Here is a 19,351-nt window from a genome sequence, read left to right on the forward strand (position 1 = left end):
TATTTATGTCAAAAACTATAACAAAGTGGATATCTATATATGTATGTGTGTGGATGTATACTTTTGATTTATAAAAATATTTCAGTATAAGAGACATCGTAATTTATTATTTATTAATTCCTATTGAATTAATAAACAATATACTCTTCATAAACAATACCATTTTAATAAATTATATGTAGAATTTTGCATTCGCACTCCATGTTCGCTATATGCAGCAGATGGTTCCGTAATTATATCGCTGTAAAGAAAACTGGTAATTTCAATGCGGGAAGAAATGCAGGTTCTACAAAATTTTTGCTAATGTATGTATAATTTGTCACGGTTAAATTACAAGAATCAGGATTAAAAAATGAAGAAAAAGAAATTGAAATTATATATTGGTGACATGTGCGTTATAGCAGATGAGCAAGTGACATGGACAAGTCGACATGTAAAAGCTGTTTGTCTGCATTTGCAAAAGCAATATCGTGCAACGAAGTTGAAAGAATTGGCTAAAATAATATAGTTACGTATTTAGATTCTTAATTCTTTGATTTGAGATCTTTACTTGATCAGGAGAAGAGGAAACTGATAAACGATAAAAAATGAAACACGCATACTTAAAAAAAATCCCCTTAACTTCATATTCGGCGTTACCTCGTCCAGCATCGAATGGGGATGGCGTCATGTAATTCCAAAACGACCGGAAGTCATGGCGATTAAGTAAGCTGGACGCCAGCAAACACGCAGCTGCGAATCCTATTTCTGAGCACGTTTGATCCGATAATACTCTGTTATTCATAATACCCATCGTGATGTTGAAACTACCCTTTACATACATTATGTTTAACTTTGAACCCGCATTGTCCCCCTGCTCATGGCATCGTTTATGGACGCGAATATAATACCCAGTGACTTTCTTTATTACCCAACAGACTCGGATTTATTATATTTTAAGGAAAAAAAATTAAGAGATTTATAAAATTTATAAAATGACTTTCTCTAATGACGCATCTTATATTTTTCTCTCTGGGGATGATGCTATAAATCGTCGAACCACTCTTCACAAGCGCAATTTTCTTATTCCAATCGTTTTTCGTGTCTCGAGGTTTAAGTAGATAAGAGATTCCTGTTTCGTGTATCGGTGTTTATACACGCGCCGATATGGCATTAAAAAGTCGCGCGATTGCGAACAACTCTCGCGAGGAGAAGGATCGGGCAAAACAAGCGTGTATGGGACTACGTCGTTGAATGTAATTTACGAGGCAAGTTGCACTTTTGTAGCTTACGAGTACTTTCTATGTTGGTTGAATTCAGCCGCGTTGGATAGTCTTTTATTTCTCATTTTCGTAATAAATGCGGTTTTTACATAATGCGTATCGCGCGGTATCAGGTTGTTAGTTTTGCGCGTGTGTAGATAATTGCACGTATCTGGACGGACGTGTCTCGAAAAGTTTCTCACTTACGGCCGACGTGTGATCCTCGTTGAACATATGTAGAAAACTGAAACTCGTAATAAATCTCGAGAATACGTTCTCTACGGACGAGTTTGTTGATAATCACACCGGTTGCCCGAGGTGCACGGCATAAATCGAGTGCCCGATAATGTTTCGAACGTGCAGTCTGCACAAAACACCAAGATGTTGCTAAGAAAATTGTTGCCCTAAGCATGACTGCAATGTAATCATGGTACATTTAAATAAAACGAGATAAAAATGTATTTTATATATTATATTATATAAAAAATATATATATAATCTAAAATACACTTATTTAACATTTTTTTGTAAAAGGAACAGAAAGGAAAAAAGATATTTAGATGAGAAGATATTAAAATGGCTCATCTTGTATATGTGATATGTATATTTTTTATGCAAATATTTTTTTATGCAAATTATTAGGATTTTATTTTTCGATATCTTGTTTTATTTAGTTCTAAACGAAATATTAAATATCATTTTGTTACATTTGTTGTGGTATTTATTTATACGAATATTAATTATATTTTACGAATACACACTGAGCCCGCACATGTATATTATTTGCGTTAACAAACGCGAGTTACGCAATACAAACTTTGCAAAGTTCCTTATTCTCTTATTTCTTAGAAGTAATTTATTACAATAGCGCAAAACTTTAACGATGGGATTATAGGTTGAGAGGTGCAATAATCGACGGAATTATTGATGTGTCATAAACTGCGCTTTTAAGTATCAAAAGCATCAGACCTTTCTTGGAGAGAAGCTGAACGTAATCTGTAAATAAGTATGCAGAGGCGTACTCTTTAAAGTTACGACGTATGATAGATGCGTTATAAATCGATCGTGTCGTCAAATATCGGCAAAAGTACATCCCCGCAATCAAGCAACGTTCGCAACATGTTAAACCAGCAATTATTGACTTTAAGTGAGAACCCTTTGCGCGAATTGAAATTGTCGCATAATTTTCAGCGTATAAATTCTGCAATCTTGCGTATGATTCATCGTAATTTCCAAGTACCTTCGTAATTATCGTGCATACTTCACAAGAGGCTGCTACGATTGAAGTGATTCGACTTGTAATTTATGTCTGAAATTAAAAGATAAAATTCGTTTAGATTGTTAGGATAGTTTTCTCTTTTCGAGCAACAAAATTCTCGTTTTTTTCGGGCCTATCTTGTTCTGTAGATCAATTTTAAAATATTGAATGTTAAATGTTAAAATAATCTTATTTAAGTATCAGTGATTATTCGTATTTATTTATACATTCCCACATAATTTATTTCATATAAGAAATGTACAAAACAAGAATTTTTCGAATCGAGCATCGCAAATTATACGTGATACCTGATCATTCGATGACGCCATAAATTGATTCATTTTAGTAAGTGCCAGAAGTGTATCCTGGCAATCATGAGAATAAATAATTTAAATCGCTTATGTCAACTGATAAGTTTATACCGAAGGAAATTCGAGAAACATGGGGGGCTCTTCTAACAGTGAACAGTATTCATAATTCCTGTAGGAGCGATAACAATTAAAATTAAATACCATCAATTAAGCAATGAAAGCACAAAAGCGGTAACTATTAAGCGAAATTGCATTCATGTGGCTCGTTTATGAGAAACAAATCTCGATATCCGGTCCATTTTAAACCGAATGATTTTTATTGAATGTGTTCGATGGATACTAAAATGTTACTAGCAGCACATATGTTTCTTATAGAAAATTTTTACACGTATCTGCATATTTCTGTACATTTATCAGCTCTAAAAATTATTTAATTATTAATTTACAATCAATTTATTTGCGATTGAAAAAATTTAAATAAAAAAAATATTACTAAAATCATATATTAAATTATATGGTTCTTGATACACTCATATGCATAAATTAATTTTAATGGTGTGTGTTGCAAAGCAGCAACCATTTATGATAATTCTTGATTTGTATTAATTTCAAATAAATCTTCAGTTTTATCATCATACACGACAATACAATTATTTTGTTTTCTTTTTCAGTCAGTCAGAAAATCCACAGGTTGATAGAATCACATGGAATCAATTACAGAAAATGTCTACAGGAGAACTCTGTACAATACATGTACTCATTTCATAATGGAATAGAAACACTGCAGAATCCATTTTGGCCGGCTTGGTTCCTTAATCATACAACTCTCACGAATATGCTTCCGTGCACTGATTTGCCTAAACCTTCTACCGTATATCCATATTATCGGTAAGTATTACTTTTTTATTTACTTATATTCTCTTGGAATTTCTGTAAAAATCATTATTTCAATTTTGAAAGCACATAAACACGATCTACATCGCTATAATTGCATAGATGTATCTATACACGAATAGATCGGAACTAATATATTTCGCGAGATTATTTATGCGCGACGCGCAAAACCCGACTAATGAAATTGAATTCGATATGGACGCTAAGTGAGAAAAGATTAACTTTCAGTTTAGAACATAAATTATAGTTACTAGAGGTGCTCTTCCTTTGTTTGGATCGTTGAGAGTCCGAGTCGTAATCACAAATCCAGCACACATAAAATAGATTCTAAGCTATAAAATGCTCTTTCTTCTGAGAGCTCAGCAAACCACAGCATTTAGATCAGCAAGCTGCTCATCCTTTTTCCGATTCCCGTCCGTTCCTTCTTTTTCGTTCTCTTTCTTGCTCGATTTTTTTTCTCTCGTTAACTTCCCATTTTAACATTCGTAATTATAAAAGAATATAGTTTTTTGCCCGACATTATTAGATATTGAATTTACTGAATCGTGTATTTTCCATGAGAAATATTTTTTGTAAATATCAGTCATATACGAAAAAGCGCACAAGACAGAATAGCAATGAATATTAATAATAATTAAATTGTAAAAAATCAAAATTACCAAAGACATTGCATATTAATATTATATCGTATTAAATTATATCGTGTAAAATGAGTGGCAAACTATATAAAGAAAGGGGAAAGGATTATTATATCGCATTTGTTATGAAAGATTTTTCATCAATATCGATTTTGCGATTAATTTCATCAAAGCGGCCGCTCAGGACGCGTATAAGATGTGCAGAACTTGAGACGACGGGCCCTTTCCGTTTTCTCAGTTTTAACGATGACAGCACTATAAAGAATCGAATTTACGAGTGCTGACCAGGCTCCCATTCCATTTTTGTTCACGATAGTCGGCTATCGTTTTTGTCGGGCGATTTAGAGAAAATAGCTTTGCTGTTCGTGAGAAAGCAGGATTCAAAACTCGACACCAATCGGCTATCAGGGATTACGCGCGCTGCCTCAAAGATAAGCTGCCTACGGTATTTACATTTAATTCGCTCTCATACGTTCGCTGGCATCCCAAAGAGATTACGGCAAATCTCGATTAATTACCGATACGTTTCAAGGATTTCTTGTATCTCATCGTTTGCATATTGAGATAAGCTCTAAATGCATGCACGTTTATATTTACGAAATAAAATTTTAAATCGTAAAAAATTCAAAAGATAAAATATAGTAAGTAATATATACAAAATATTATATATTGTTCAAAAATAAAGTTCTTAACTATGAAATTACGAAGACATTTTTTCATACTTTTTAAATTCTTTTCTTATATTATTTTTTATGATATTGACTTACAATTAGTATTATTTTAATTGAATTTTACGGATCTTTTTGATAAAACTATTATTGCAATAGATATATTGTATAATATTTGTTATTTATATTGTCTTCGTAATAAGTATTTAATTGTAAATGTAATTTGCAGAATATGGAAATAAAACTGTTACATGAATTATGTATATTTTATATATGTTTTATTGCATAATTTATATGATAATTTTATTTTCATGTTCACGATAGTGAAAATTAAATTCACGAATAGTATTAAATTAGGAAGTTAGCTAAATACTTTACACATTATTCTTTTAAATCGAAAAGCAAATCAATCTTCTTTCGTTCGACAATGATTCTTTACCTAAAAATGGAAAAGAGTCAATGAATTTTCGATTCTGAACGATATTTCTATGTTGAGAATTTTTTTCTAAAAAAATATATCTAGGGATGAAAAAGAGAAGGAGGATTATTTTTCATAAAAAGATAATATATAAAAATTTAATATTACTTGAATAAAGATTTTTTTTCAAATAAAGCATAAGATGCTTCGTAAAGAAAATTCCTTTCCTTCTACGTTTTTTACAAAAAATTGATAGGCCGATTGAAATGACATGTTAATGTAGTTACAAAAAGCTTACATACTAGGACACGAAAACGACCAATATAGAAAGCCATAGATAGTTAATTGTTATTGTTATTAATATTCTCCCTTTCTTCTTCCTCTTCTTTTTCTTTCTCTTTCCTTTTTTTCTCTTTCTTTCCTTTTTTCTTTTTTTCCAATTAGATTAATAACATCCTTAATATCTTGTATTCGAATAGTTTCTTCTCTTGCATGAAAATAATGAGATATTGTCAGATTTAACTTTTTATGTTTTTACTGATACTCAAATAAATTGAAGAAGAGGAAAATAAAATTTAATAATAATATATGGTCACATTTATGAGGCGTTTTTTTGCAAACTGTCCTTATTATCGTTGAAATGCAGTTGACCATATATATGTATGTGAATGTCTCAATTTTATAACGCTTGATATTTCAAAATTAAATCGTATTATTGGTAAATATTGCATCAACATATGCCACATATATAAAATCTGGAAAAAAAATTTGCTCTACGAAATAAACCGGTTGTTTTTACCATGTAAATTATCCGATACGTGAGACGAGAACGTCGATTCTCGAGATCCTGGAGAAATCCAGATTTATTGGATGCATGCACTCCATCGTTAGAATCGAGAAGCATCAACAGCATTAGCAGCGCAACGGTTGGTCGTAAAATGACCATGTAAAAATGTACGGCTCGCTAAACGGTGCGCCGATACTCAAGATATGAAAATGGAAGCGGTAATTAAAATGTCGGCGAGGTTTGTCGGCTATCTCGGCATACTGATTGCTTCCAGCCCGTGATTAGGGTTGTTGAAAGTAAGTTGATCTCCTTGTTGGACGCTCGCTCTTTGCGCCGACCATGGAGACCGAACGATGGAATTCGTTGCTACGTACACTTCGTACGCATCTTTTTTCTTTTTCTCTTCAATATAAACGATAAGCGTTTCTGTCGGCTATATTATATGTTGAGGCTGGAATGTTTCACGAAATTGCAAGATCCGTGTGTCACTTTGCGTTCCACCAATATAGGCACGACACTGCATTTCTCCGTTTCGCTTGTCTCACGTTTTGCATACGCAAAATGCATCCATGTGTGAAATATGATCGGATCTTCTATGTCGACATCGAATTTTTTATGTAGAATTTGTTGTTAAAAAAAGAATTAAATAGTAATTATATGATTAAATTATTTACAATATCCTATAATGCATACCAACATATGCATTTTCTATGCAAAATATATATAAAATAATATTCGTGATTTATGCAAGATATGGCTAAATATGTTCTTATAAAAAAACTATTTTTTATATATTAAAATTGTTTAAAATAAAATATATGAAAATGTGGAAAAAGTATGCAAATATATACAAAATATACAATATTGCATATAATAATAAAAATGTGCATCTTTAGAACGCTCGATAAGACAAATTTCTATTTTGATCTTACTTTCCACACAATTTGCTTTCTAAAAAAAATATACATATTACATAAAAAATTAAATGTCTATAAATACACAAGTTCTTCTAATATTTTTCTTCATATTATAAATTAATTCGGGAAAAAATAAATCTCGATAATCGATATATGCGATAGATTCATTAAAGCATCTACCGTCTTCAAAGAATGCATAATCTCTTTTTCGACTTAAAAAAATCGATCCTCGTCAATTTAACGTCACATAAGCAAGGAAAACGAGGATTCACGATCCCCTAATAGGGCGAACATTCGAAAGGATTAGTGTCGCTTTTACAGTAAGCAGCATCAATGTAATCACACAGATCGGTCAGAGCGAATTTAACTATGGTCGTAAACGCGGCTCCCTTTATTCACTTTTTTTTTCTCATCCTACACTGCCTTCACCTACCTCGTCATCATCGTCACTGTTTTCTTGTTCCTCTTATCGCCCCTTTTGCATTCTCCATCGTCGCAAAGTCATAAGTAAGGCGCGCACCACAGTCACCCACTCATTTTACTTCATGCGCTGTAAAGTACTACAGTTTATATGACAAACACTAAGTCGAGTCTTATGTTTCGACAAAATGCTGATGATTTCCCTAGAAACTCGCCTATCTTTGCTAAGCCCTTAATTCATAATAACGCAGGAAATCACAATATTATTTTTTATTGGTTCTAATATACAGACTGAATTTATGCGATCGTAATCATGTTGTGCGTTATTGATTCTTTCATAATTACAGATATTATTCTTATTAGCGTCTTTTTTTTGAAACCTTATATATTATACATATATATTTTTATGAATTATTCTCGCTAAACAATAAATTCTGTTTCTTCTCGTATTTTAGACCAGATATAATAAAATAGTAAAATTTATAGGACTAAAATATCATTAAATTTCTAATCTTTTTTATCCTCTTTAAATAAGTAATCTGATTAAAAATAATAATGTAGTAAAAATTTTTCGAGAAAACTCACGAGCTTTATCTGGTATATAGTATTGTAAACCGTAAAACAAATGGTAGCGTTAATTTTTACACGGTAAGTTTAATTAGAGGCATAAATCAATCAGTTACAATTTAAATCCATGAGCAGAATTTATGACTACGAATACAGAAGATTTACTGGAAACGTGTCAAGAGGAAACGACGACGTGTCATGGCCTGTAAAGCATATTGCCACGGATATAAGTATCCGCTGCGAGCTATAATTTTGGAACGCATATTGCGCAATTCGATTCCGATATTTGAGAACATGCATGTTTTAATAAACTGTATCAGTAATAATTTCCGTTCGCGGATATGACAGTTCCGGCGGGATCGATATTAAATAAAATGTAAAAAAATAAAAGTAAATAGTAAACGCAGTGATATTTTTTATATAAGATTTTTGTGCATTTTTTTATTCTGGGTCCTCGTATGTATTGTATATTAAATTACTCCGGAATGATATATTTTTTTCACGGAAATATTTTTTACAATGAGTATTCTTTTCATTCATTATACTTCTGTTGTCTGTTATAGTATTAGTCATTATGAATAGTTTATATTATACGTTGATTATACAATTAATTCGTTTGTACCGACGACGCTAAAATCGCTGAAAACGATTGAATCAGCGAAACTACTCCGAGATGATCTGTCGGTTTTATTTTCCGAAAATAAAGGCCCAATTCATTCGAAACAAAGCAATAATTAACAACGTCAAAGTGCGTCAGCCGCTACAAATACTCCTCCGTTTCTTCTTCTTCTTCTTTCTCATCATCACACACACACATACACATACATGTACATCGTTATATTTCATCCTTCTCATATGTAACCAGGAACTAGAGAGCGTTAAGCAGTGTAACAGGCTACGATTTCGTTGGCAAAAGGAGTTTTACTACTTTCTAACCACAGTCGCGGGCTACAATTAAACCCCCATAAACCTCGTCGTAACTTTTTAAAAGCGACCGACCGCGGGTTCGCGCGCGTTCCCTTCTCCCTTCTCTTGTTCGACAAAAAACCCGACATATTGCATTCTTAATGAAGCTCCAAGATGGGTACCGACGTCTTCCGGTCGACTCTAAAATGTCCTCGTCCGGACTCCTAGTAAAGACTTCTCGCAAAGAGGGAGTCCTCACCTATTCTTAGAATTGCAATAGTCATCGAACACGCGCATACATTACGTCCATGAACTTTAAAATGCCTTTCGCGCATTTGTGTTGGCTGCAAGCTAATAACCGGTTACATTTCTTATCGCGGAACACTTCTTTGTGACAAGAAAAGATGCTCTGATACTATTCACGAATCAACGATTCACAGTTTGCCGAGATAGAATCGGTTCTTGTTGAACGCGAGAAAGGCACAAGGTGAAACGTCGACCGATATAATTCGCATCATGTAATCCGCAAAGAGACTTTATTTCTTAAAGCATGCGAAGAGAGCGTGGTTGCCTTTGCAGACTTTACTCGTAGGCCTCTTCGCCGGTGTACTCGACAAGAGTGACGTTTTTCAGCAACCACGCCAGCGGCTAGAGAACCGTCGGATAAATTCACATGATGTTCGCCGAAGACATCGGTTGCTCGAAGGCAAGAGAAAGGCGAAAAGAGCCGGAGAAAAGGAAAAGAAGGAGAAGAAGGCAGCTAAGAGAGAAGGCTGAGGAAGGAACCTGACAACTCGGCATGAGGGATTTTAGCGAGTACTGACGTTTACGGCTCGGAGCGGTCGACCTAACGCCAGTAAAACTTGAGAAGAAATATAGGCAAAGTCGGCATCGACAGTTAAAATCATACGCGCAAATATACAACCGAGCTTCTATAAAATACGATGTACCTAGCGAGCGAAGGCATGTAGGATCCTTCATCTCTTCTTAATGAAAATGATTGCGCTTGCTATCGATTAGCGCTCGTCATCGATAAACAAATCATTTGCGCAACTGACATGATAGTCTCAGATTTGTGAATGAGAATGGAAGAGCCATTTCGATATTGTAATTCTTTAGCGAAATCTTTGGATCGTTTTGGTGAATGCAAAGTGTTTAATTCGAAACTTGAAACTTGTCACGTTTGATTTCTCGTATCGTATCGTATGATGATGTATAATTAATAAATTAATCGGAATATATATTAAACGAAGTATAGCAGTTACGAAAAGATGTAATAAGATCTATTCGTGTAAATATTTGTTGCAAATGCTGCCAACAATGCTTATGCGTGCCAGTTATCATTAATATTGCAGCTAAAATAACCTAATGTCTAATATACATGTATTAATCGTACGGTCTTTCCACAACTTTATCATTATCATCTCATCTTTATTGTAGTTATTAGTATTTATAATATTCATTGATTTGCAATGTAATTAAATGCGGTGTTAATATTTTCTTAAAAATATATATCTTTTTTTGTTGTAAATGTCGAATTAATAGTTAACAGTTAAATACAAGCATACAAACTTGATAGAATTTATTTTATATTCATAGAGAAATATACACCTAGAATAAAGTAAATGTAATAAAACAGCAGCTCTGTATAAATAATAATAATAATATAAAAATTGAACTTGAAAGTCGTGAAAAGAAGCATTTATTCGCCAATATTTCGATAGAATGAACTGGAGCTAACGTAGAAAGCAGAGTAGATGGGTATTATTTCAAGTATCTACAGTGATTTTACGGTCTCTCCCTCCTGCTCACCTAAATCCTCGTCAAGGGTAGTAACGCACGAGTAAAGGTGTGAGAATCCGCGAAGCACTTACTGGCAGACGATAAACTTCCATCCACCTCGTCCCCAACCGTCGCGAATGTTCCCACTTTAGCTACGTGCTTGGAAGTCTCTTCCTCAGACCTTTTGTTTACGACTTTTCGAGCAGTCACTGTTTGTCTTGGAGTCTGCTTAGATCACCTGGACTCTTTATCGATGAAAGCTTTTCTCTTCGAATATGTAAACCGTATGTAGATCTTTTCAAAATTGAGAAAGAAGTCTGAAAAAATCTCTTAATAATCAGTCTTTATAAAAGACACAAAACTAGCTTAGCGTTAGAAAAACTTTTGAATCAAATTTATTTCATCAATGATTGAATTTTTATGTTATTCTCGTATTAATTATTTTGTAATCATTGAAAATACATTAAAGAACATAAAATACATGAAAGAATTAATCTTCAATTGATATAATTCAAAATGTGTAAAATTTTTTTATATATCAAAAGAAGTATTTTCAAGCTACTCGTTTATTAATCTTCAATAAGGCCCGCCAAATCGATCAAGTGCGAAAATTACGCGGATCATCGCGAGATTATACGAGGTTGTAAATCATATTTTTACGAGACACCTCAATCTTTCTCTTTCTCTTTTCCCGAGAAGAGAATGTCTTTCGAAAATAACAAAAACATTAATTATATTGATGGTTCATCGAAATATTTTTCATTTTTTAAATTATTGTTACTTCATTATGTTTATTATTTATTATTATTATAATAATGAAATTGTATTTAATTTCAGATGTAGATATCAGTTCTATATTTAATAGAATTTTATTATATAATTTTATATAGTATGTTATATAATATATGCATGCGATTTGCGCAAGATAATTATGTCAGTATTTTTATTCCTGGAAACATACGATGATTATAGTTATATTGATCTAATTTATACCGATCGTTTGATGCTCGTATTAAGTAGTACATTGAATTAATCAGCCAGTGAGAGACTAAATCAATTTACTAGCTTTTTTACTATTTGATACGCATATCAAACGATTGATGTAAAATAGGCTATTATAGTTTTTATGAGAATACATAACTAGTTGCATAATATACTGACATATTAAAATGAATGTAAAAAACATCATGTTTATAATGAGGAGACGTTCAGCTGCATTTCGTTTTATCATCGTGCTTCAGAAACTTATGTAAAGAAAAACTGCACTCGTACATTCACAATCCGTCATCGAACATTCTCTCTTAAAAGCTCGCATTCACTTAACGCAAGTAGCTCTTATACGTCGTGTCATTATAAATACATGTACTTAACAAAGTGACTGGCACTCGGATGAACCTCGTAAAAAAGGACTCCGGCACAGACGGTTAAAGCTCCATGAAAAGGAGTAGATCCTCGAGTCAGAGTGAAATGAGAAGATCTATCTATTGCGAAACGATCGGAAGTACCGGTCTCGCTTTTGAGATGATGCATCAGAATAACTGTCGATCGTTTTATGAGTAGAAATAATATTTTGAGCATCATCAGCTGATTAGATCCGTGTAAACGTTGATGGAACTAATGTCAAAGCGGAACAAATAATTTCAGTCTTTCTCGTGACATTTCTTTGTTTATGGGATATTTTTTTCTTTAATTTCTTTACATTGTTACTGTTACCTGATTTAACAATTTAAGATATTTTTAAGTTACATACTGTCATTTTGATTCCTACTTTATACGCATTCATCTCTCGTATATTCCTTCTTCTAATCGGATCAGGATTAAGTTTTATCGACGATTCTTTTAGACACGGCAATATCGACAAACAAAAGAGCCGATTAAAACGATACCTCTTCCTAAGGAGTTCGTGGTACCTAGCAAAGATCCTTTCAAAGTCGATTCTTTGAGATGTGGATTGGGCCTTTATCGCTACTACGCTTTCGAGGCATTATGTCTGCGCGACGTGTTTTACGACACGACCAGCTTTTAGTACCGGACGATATTTTGCCTGGTCAAGCTTTTTAGTGTCTATCTTGCACTGCTCTTTGTTTACAAGTTACGTGGCATCGTGTATCTCTTAGATAAGATAGAAGTCTTAATCGAAATATACGACGTATCAGGTTTTTAATTTTATTATCAACGCGGTTGTACATCGCTGATATTGATTTTTTGTGTATCTACGCAATATTTCCTTTTTCTTAATTATTTATTTTTATTTATTTTTATTTATTATTTATATTTATTATTTATTATTTATAACAGATATATGGATTAGGAAAAACGAGAGGTATTTTTTTGACTCTTTCTTATTGTAACGTATAATCTTTTATTTTATTAATATTTTATTTCTACAATTGACTTAAATTTAGACTTTTGAGATCTTTTCGGATAATATTTCCCTGCGATGTTGAAAATATTAGGGTAAAAAAAAACGAAATTACTTCGTCGGATAACTTGTTGCCAGAGAAGCTATCGAGCGGCTTTCAACAAATAAAATTGATTTGACAGAGATGTCTGAAGGCACCAGTGTGTCTAGACTTTTGAAAAAGTCTGTCACGATTCTCCACCATGGTGGGCAGGAAACCGAGTCCGTGGTGGATGCACGTATGAAAACTAAGTCCGGGTTTCATTTGACTGGCTTTACGAGGGAGACATAAAATGGATTTTACTGTCGGCTAGTTCGCCAGTTCTCGAGTTGGTATAACATTGCTTTAGCGAACATAATATATCCTCCTCTCCTCGTCTCTTGCTCCTTCTCTTTGCCATGATCCTCGTCTGTCTTTCTTATCCGTTTCCTTTCTTACCGCCGTTTCGTCGTGGATTTCGTTTACGACAGAGGACGTGTACCGTTTGTCCATCTCCTCTCGCATTCGTCATCTGACGCATCTTTAAAGCATCACGGTAAGTTTCCTCACGTCGCTCATCTCTCTCCGAGAAAACTTTTCGAATGAGAAATGTCCCGATTTAATATCCGCCGGATAAGTCGACACGGCGGTCGTTAACTTCTCTTCGTTTCCAAGTCGATGGTTTTTGGTATTCCATAATTCGGTATTTCTTTCACATTATGTATGTTCCCGTTTACATCGAACAATTGGTTCGAGTTTCCTGAAGACTGTTTTAAAGCCAAACGTTAAATGATATAATCATTATTTCTATAATTCATCTATCATTATAAATTTTTAAGAAATTTACAATTTCTTTTTCTTTTCTTTAAGCATAGAGAAAATTGTAGAAGGAAATTTTTACAGCAATATAAATAAACGACGATTAAAATATTCTTCATCTTCTTGTCGTAGAAGCGCTTTAATCTCAGTGTGACAAAATTATTTGACTTTTTATGCTAAATTAATTAAAAAATGATCATAGTTAAACTAAAAGTATTGCTTGTTTAAAAATAATGAATTTTTTGATCGAAGAGAATATAAAAATTACATATTATATCTTTACATTTTCGATAGAATTACTTTACACTTTATAGATCTCAGAAACTATGCAGAATAATACATAATATTGATGGGATAGCATTAATTTTCAGTTTAATTTAAATGATTTTAACAAGAGAAATGGAATATATATATGAATGTTTTCTACTAAAATAATCAAAAGTTTTTTCATTTTTGTTTTCAGGCCAAACACCGATGTCTAATAAATTAAATCGAGAAGAAAAACATGTCAAATCCAAAGAAAATCGCGTCGTCCCCGAAGTGATAAGACGGCTATCAAGACGAGCGGTGGACTTAAGGAATTTTTAATCGGTGCTAGGTCATTTCGGATATCTCGAGGCATCAACGTCGCTGTGTATATTCAATGAACTGAGCAAATCGAAGCTGAAATCGAGAATCGAGTGCTTTTTGTCACGAGAAAGCCGTCGGTTTCCAAGGGACGTTTCCAAACACGTTTTCCGTCCTTTATTAGTCTTGATCATCGATTGTATTGGCGTCATAGACGTGGTTCTTTAATAGGAAGTTGCTCCGATAAGCGAGGAATTTCCAGTTATTTCTTTACGTATGATTTCTCTGAATTCTCTGAAGTTTGATTAAGCAAGATCCTGAAGAACGAGAGATCATGATACGTTGTCACGCTTTTGACTTTCCTTATCACTCGTTCTTGTTTGACGAGTCCCTTTCTCGCGTGTCCGCATGTCATAGTAAATTTGGAGCAAGAATAGCGAAATAAGACAGCGAGCTCATCGTTCCATTTGGGCGATTATAAACGTGTCAAGATAAATCACGCTGAAGAATCTATCTGATCGCGAACAACAGTTTTTTGCAGATTTTTATCAATGCAATACGTTTCGCCAATTGCGTGTGGAAAACCGGACATCAAGGACGATGGCGACGGCGATACTAATCGAATCAAGGAATTGTGGTGATTTTTCTGCTTTATAGCACATATATATATATTGATTATCGCAAATATTGTTTTCTTAATTCACATATTGTTAAATGTTACTGGATGGTACGAAACGTGCAGCTCTGTGTATGACGGTAAGAAATTTACAATTTTATTAATTATTTAATTATTTAATTATTAATTACTAATTATTTAATTAAATATTTGATTAATTATTTAAGATTTAAAACTCTGTCAATGATGGATTTTTATGTAAAATCTCTTTAGCAGAGTATATCTTTCTAAAATATGCCTTTTGTCTGATGCTCAAGAACGAATTTTTTTTTAATTTAATAGTATCGCAAAACGAAGTAATTAGTGCAAAAAAATGGATCCCATCGCGTGTTATACATATTAAAATTCTTTTTTCTCACCGTTCAATGATTTATCGGCCATTTACGTCTTTCAATAATTAAAACTTGCCGTATATAGGCAAATGCATCTGCTCGCATAATCGGTGGATGTGTCAGTCGTGTGATGAGATGCAATAAAATAGCCGCTCAAAAACTGGTCATTCCAGCTCGCGGCAAATTAATATACAAATAAGAGCATCGAAAAACTCTCTTCGATATGCAGTCTCATTTTCTTTTGCTTGTTTTTTTTGTCAATGTCTTTATCTCTTTCTATATCTCCGGTTCTTTTGCTTCGCGTTTGAAACATATTCTGAATAACAATTTGATGCATAGTTGAATTGGATATTACTATTGGATCTTAATGACTTGTTTCCGTAAATGAATTTACATTTCATGCACGTTGCACTACATTGAATTTATCGCCTTGCTTAATTTGCAATAGAGAAATTAATTTACATATTAATCACTTTTATAGATGTGCAAGGTTTTACTCGAAAATTTATCTTATTATTATCTTTCCTTTCGCCATTCGCATATATATAATGATTCAAGATACTATTTCACTTGATGGAATATTTCTCCTTTAATAACATTAGAAATTTTATATTAGAATTAATTCCAATATAGTCCACGGTAACATTTTTATTCTATTTTTACACTTTATCGTACTAGAAGGAAGATGTGCCATTTCCAGCGCGGTCATTCGAGCGTAAAAACATTATTCTACTTCCGCCTTGCAAATCGCGAAAAGAGAAAGTTTTCACAAACACCATAACAGCAGTTTGACAATTGATTTTTAATTGACCATCGCAAAATATGTTACATGAAATATAAATATAAATATATATATTTTCTTCGAATCTTTTGTTAAGTGTGAGACACCGGACACATCAGATGTCAGACATGAAGATACGATTTATTATTGAGCGACAATCGATATCCTATAATTTTCGATAATGTGTTTATTACAGAAAATTACATATTTTTAATTTAAGGCGATTCGTCTTGACGCGGATTATACATGTATGGAAACGCGACTATAGTTTTTATCCTTCTTATCATTTTAAAGGGAATAGCAAAGGAAACGAATGGAAGGGAACGAATTGAATTAGATGATAGATTGTTGTAATGATAATTTGTTGTATTTGATGGAACATATACATGAAAAGATTTATGACATTGTCGAACAAACTTTAATTATTTTTTTAATTACATTTTCGTTCGCTTTCTTTTGTATTAATATTTTTTTACACTCGTTTGCCGATATTCATTCTTGATTGTTCACATTCATTCGGTTTTGATACATATTCGATATTCGTCATAGAATGTCGCGAAATCGCGCAGTATCAGCAATAATCGCCATAAACGACGTACGTTGTACAAGCTCGCGTGCATTAACGCTCGCATGTATAGCATGTTTGTACAATATGTTTGTACGTTGGCACATGCATTTGTATGCATACGTTCGTCTCGGCTAAATATGTATGAATATATCTGCGCGTCTTGCAAAGAATTATGTAATACGTGAAATTATTTGAAATTATCTAAGACATATAACATTCATCTTCTGTCAAAAAAAGCACTTTATAGATCTTGAGAAATCTTGAAATTGGGTGGCTATCTATATAATTTTCTTATAATTTTGATTGTTGTAAAGAAAGAGAGAGAGAGAGAGAGAGAGGGAGAGAGACTAAGAAAATAGATTTTTGTTTGTTTTTATGAAGAGTTTTAAATAATTATAATCAGATTTTGCAAAACTGATAATTAAAATAACCATATTGATGATACTTTTCTTTTTTGAACTCGGCGGTCTTCTTTTTCGTTCGTGAAGCATTTGAACAATTCTATTGAAAGAAAGGCTTTATTTTATATTTAATCAATAATTTAATTAAAACGTAATATTTTTATTTAATAAAATGTACTTAATAAAACGTAATATTTTTACTTAATAAAATGTACTTTGCCGTGATGCATCGCACGTCTTGTACTTTGAATATTAATGTTCGCACATTTCACTACAGGAATCCCTGCATCTGTCGACCGTCATTTAATATACTTTTAATACACAATTTTAGAGATTCGACAGTTTCACAGATGTTAGACATCGCGCGAATTGCTCATAGCAGGTTCGCTCTCAATTTTGCAAATGTTATGTTTTATCGCCATATTTAAAAAAAAAATCACTCTTAATTATATAATGTAATCGATATCCTAGATAGATGTATTTGCTAGAGATGTGCATCTCTTTTGCGTAGATAAGAATATATTTGTGCCGTGTGGGTAAATGCGCGCGCACATTTTAGCGAATAATAAAATATAATCTTAGATTATTGGTGTCAGCAATTAATTTGGTCTTTATATATGTACACATATATGCATGCGTGCATACGCATACACACATACATACGTATATATTTATCGTTCGTGATATCTATTTTTTGCATAAGTATATAATGGAGAGACTAATTTCGCGATTAATTTTCTGTGTAGCCAGCTCTCTAAAAAAAAAAGTAATTGTTGATTGTTGTTTTTTCTCTTTTTCTTAGGAAGTCATTTATTTGGCTGAAATGATCGATGAAAAGTAATATTTAATACTTGACGTGTATATGCTAATATAGAGATATTTAGTATATAGGAGGATCATTCTATTTTTCTCGTTACAATGTGCCTTTTTTGCAAAAAGAAGAAAAACATCTTGATCGATATACGAATATTGTTCGTTAACTGATCGAGAGGATCTTTCTTTTTTTAAATATGTCTATACTTAATAAGTTTTCGTGAGTTTCTTTAGAAAACCTACTGTGACAGATAGCTTTCTTTAGTAGCCGATAGTAAATATCATATGTTGAAATATTTTATCGAATAATTTATCTAAAAGTAATTTTTACCGATTGCGTATATGTGACTGCAAAGTTATTCTCGCATATGAATAACATTTATTTGAAGTGCTCAGAATCTAATACATACATATATATATGATACGAATTGAACACTTGTCATAATTTGCACCGTGTAATTTAAAAACAAAGTACATTAACATTAATATCTCAATATGAAGCATTGATTTGCAAAATCGCAATGGATTTCATATTTTTTATTTTCACGGCTTATATCAAATAAATATGAATATTAGACATTGCTGGAATATATAAAAAACATGAAATTTTAATCATACATTGTGTTTCTTATTTAGTATAATCAGGTTATAATAAGGCCTGGAATTAAGAAGAGGAGATCTAGTATACACTATCTCTCTATTTATTCATTTTAATAAATTTTGACTGTTGTAGTTATTTATTTGACGATTCGTAGAGAAATATATTATGTGTCAGGGGCAAACACAATAATGATAATGATAATGATCGTAAGATCAGAAAGAAAGAGATGGTTATGATTATGCGATGGAAGTAAATGAACAGCTTAAGCTTAAAGCAAGAAGGCGGAACATGCGCATATTATCTATAAATTCGGTGTATTTGTATTTTTAAGTGTGTTACGCAATGCATATATAAATAAAATAATACTGCTAATCAGCGGCGCCTAAAGCGTTTAATCTCGGACTCCTTTTCCGGAACGTTTCCTTTTTTTGATTAATATCGGAGTTTAACATCGTCTCATTTGATGTATCTCTAAAAAATGTATTATTTTGTATTTCAGTTCTCACTTAAATGTTTATATTTATCAGATCATGCAGCAGAAACGATTAAATCATTGATAACCACATCTTGACGAATTAAGGTAAGTGTCGCACTTGCAAATTTGA

The 19,351-nt window shown here is 32.6% G+C and overlaps 1 protein-coding gene across 3 annotated transcripts in view; it reads left to right on the forward strand.

Moving 5' to 3' along the window:
* The window catches only part of LOC145976505 (uncharacterized), a 61,826-nt gene extending 42,705 nt beyond the window's left edge, over positions 1–19,121 (forward strand). For 2 of the 3 annotated variants that reach the window (XM_083107640.1, XM_083107641.1), the window contains exons 5-6: positions 3,482–3,698; positions 14,471–15,329. In XM_083107640.1, the coding sequence (XP_082963766.1) occupies positions 3,482–3,698; positions 14,471–14,489 (236 nt within the window). In that variant the 3' untranslated portion in view covers positions 14,490–15,329. Of the gene's footprint in view, positions 1–3,481; positions 3,699–14,470; positions 15,331–16,260 lie in introns of those variants that run through there. The other variant, XR_014440255.1, reaches the window with a different exon arrangement.
* Positions 19,122–19,351: the final 230 nt, after the last annotated feature.

This window comes from Camponotus vicinus, unplaced genomic scaffold (assembly GCF_025532165.1).
Source record: "Camponotus vicinus isolate PSW18456_S1 unplaced genomic scaffold, iyCamVici1.0 SCAF_9, whole genome shotgun sequence".
Classification (NCBI taxonomy): domain Eukaryota; kingdom Metazoa; phylum Arthropoda; class Insecta; order Hymenoptera; family Formicidae; genus Camponotus; species Camponotus vicinus.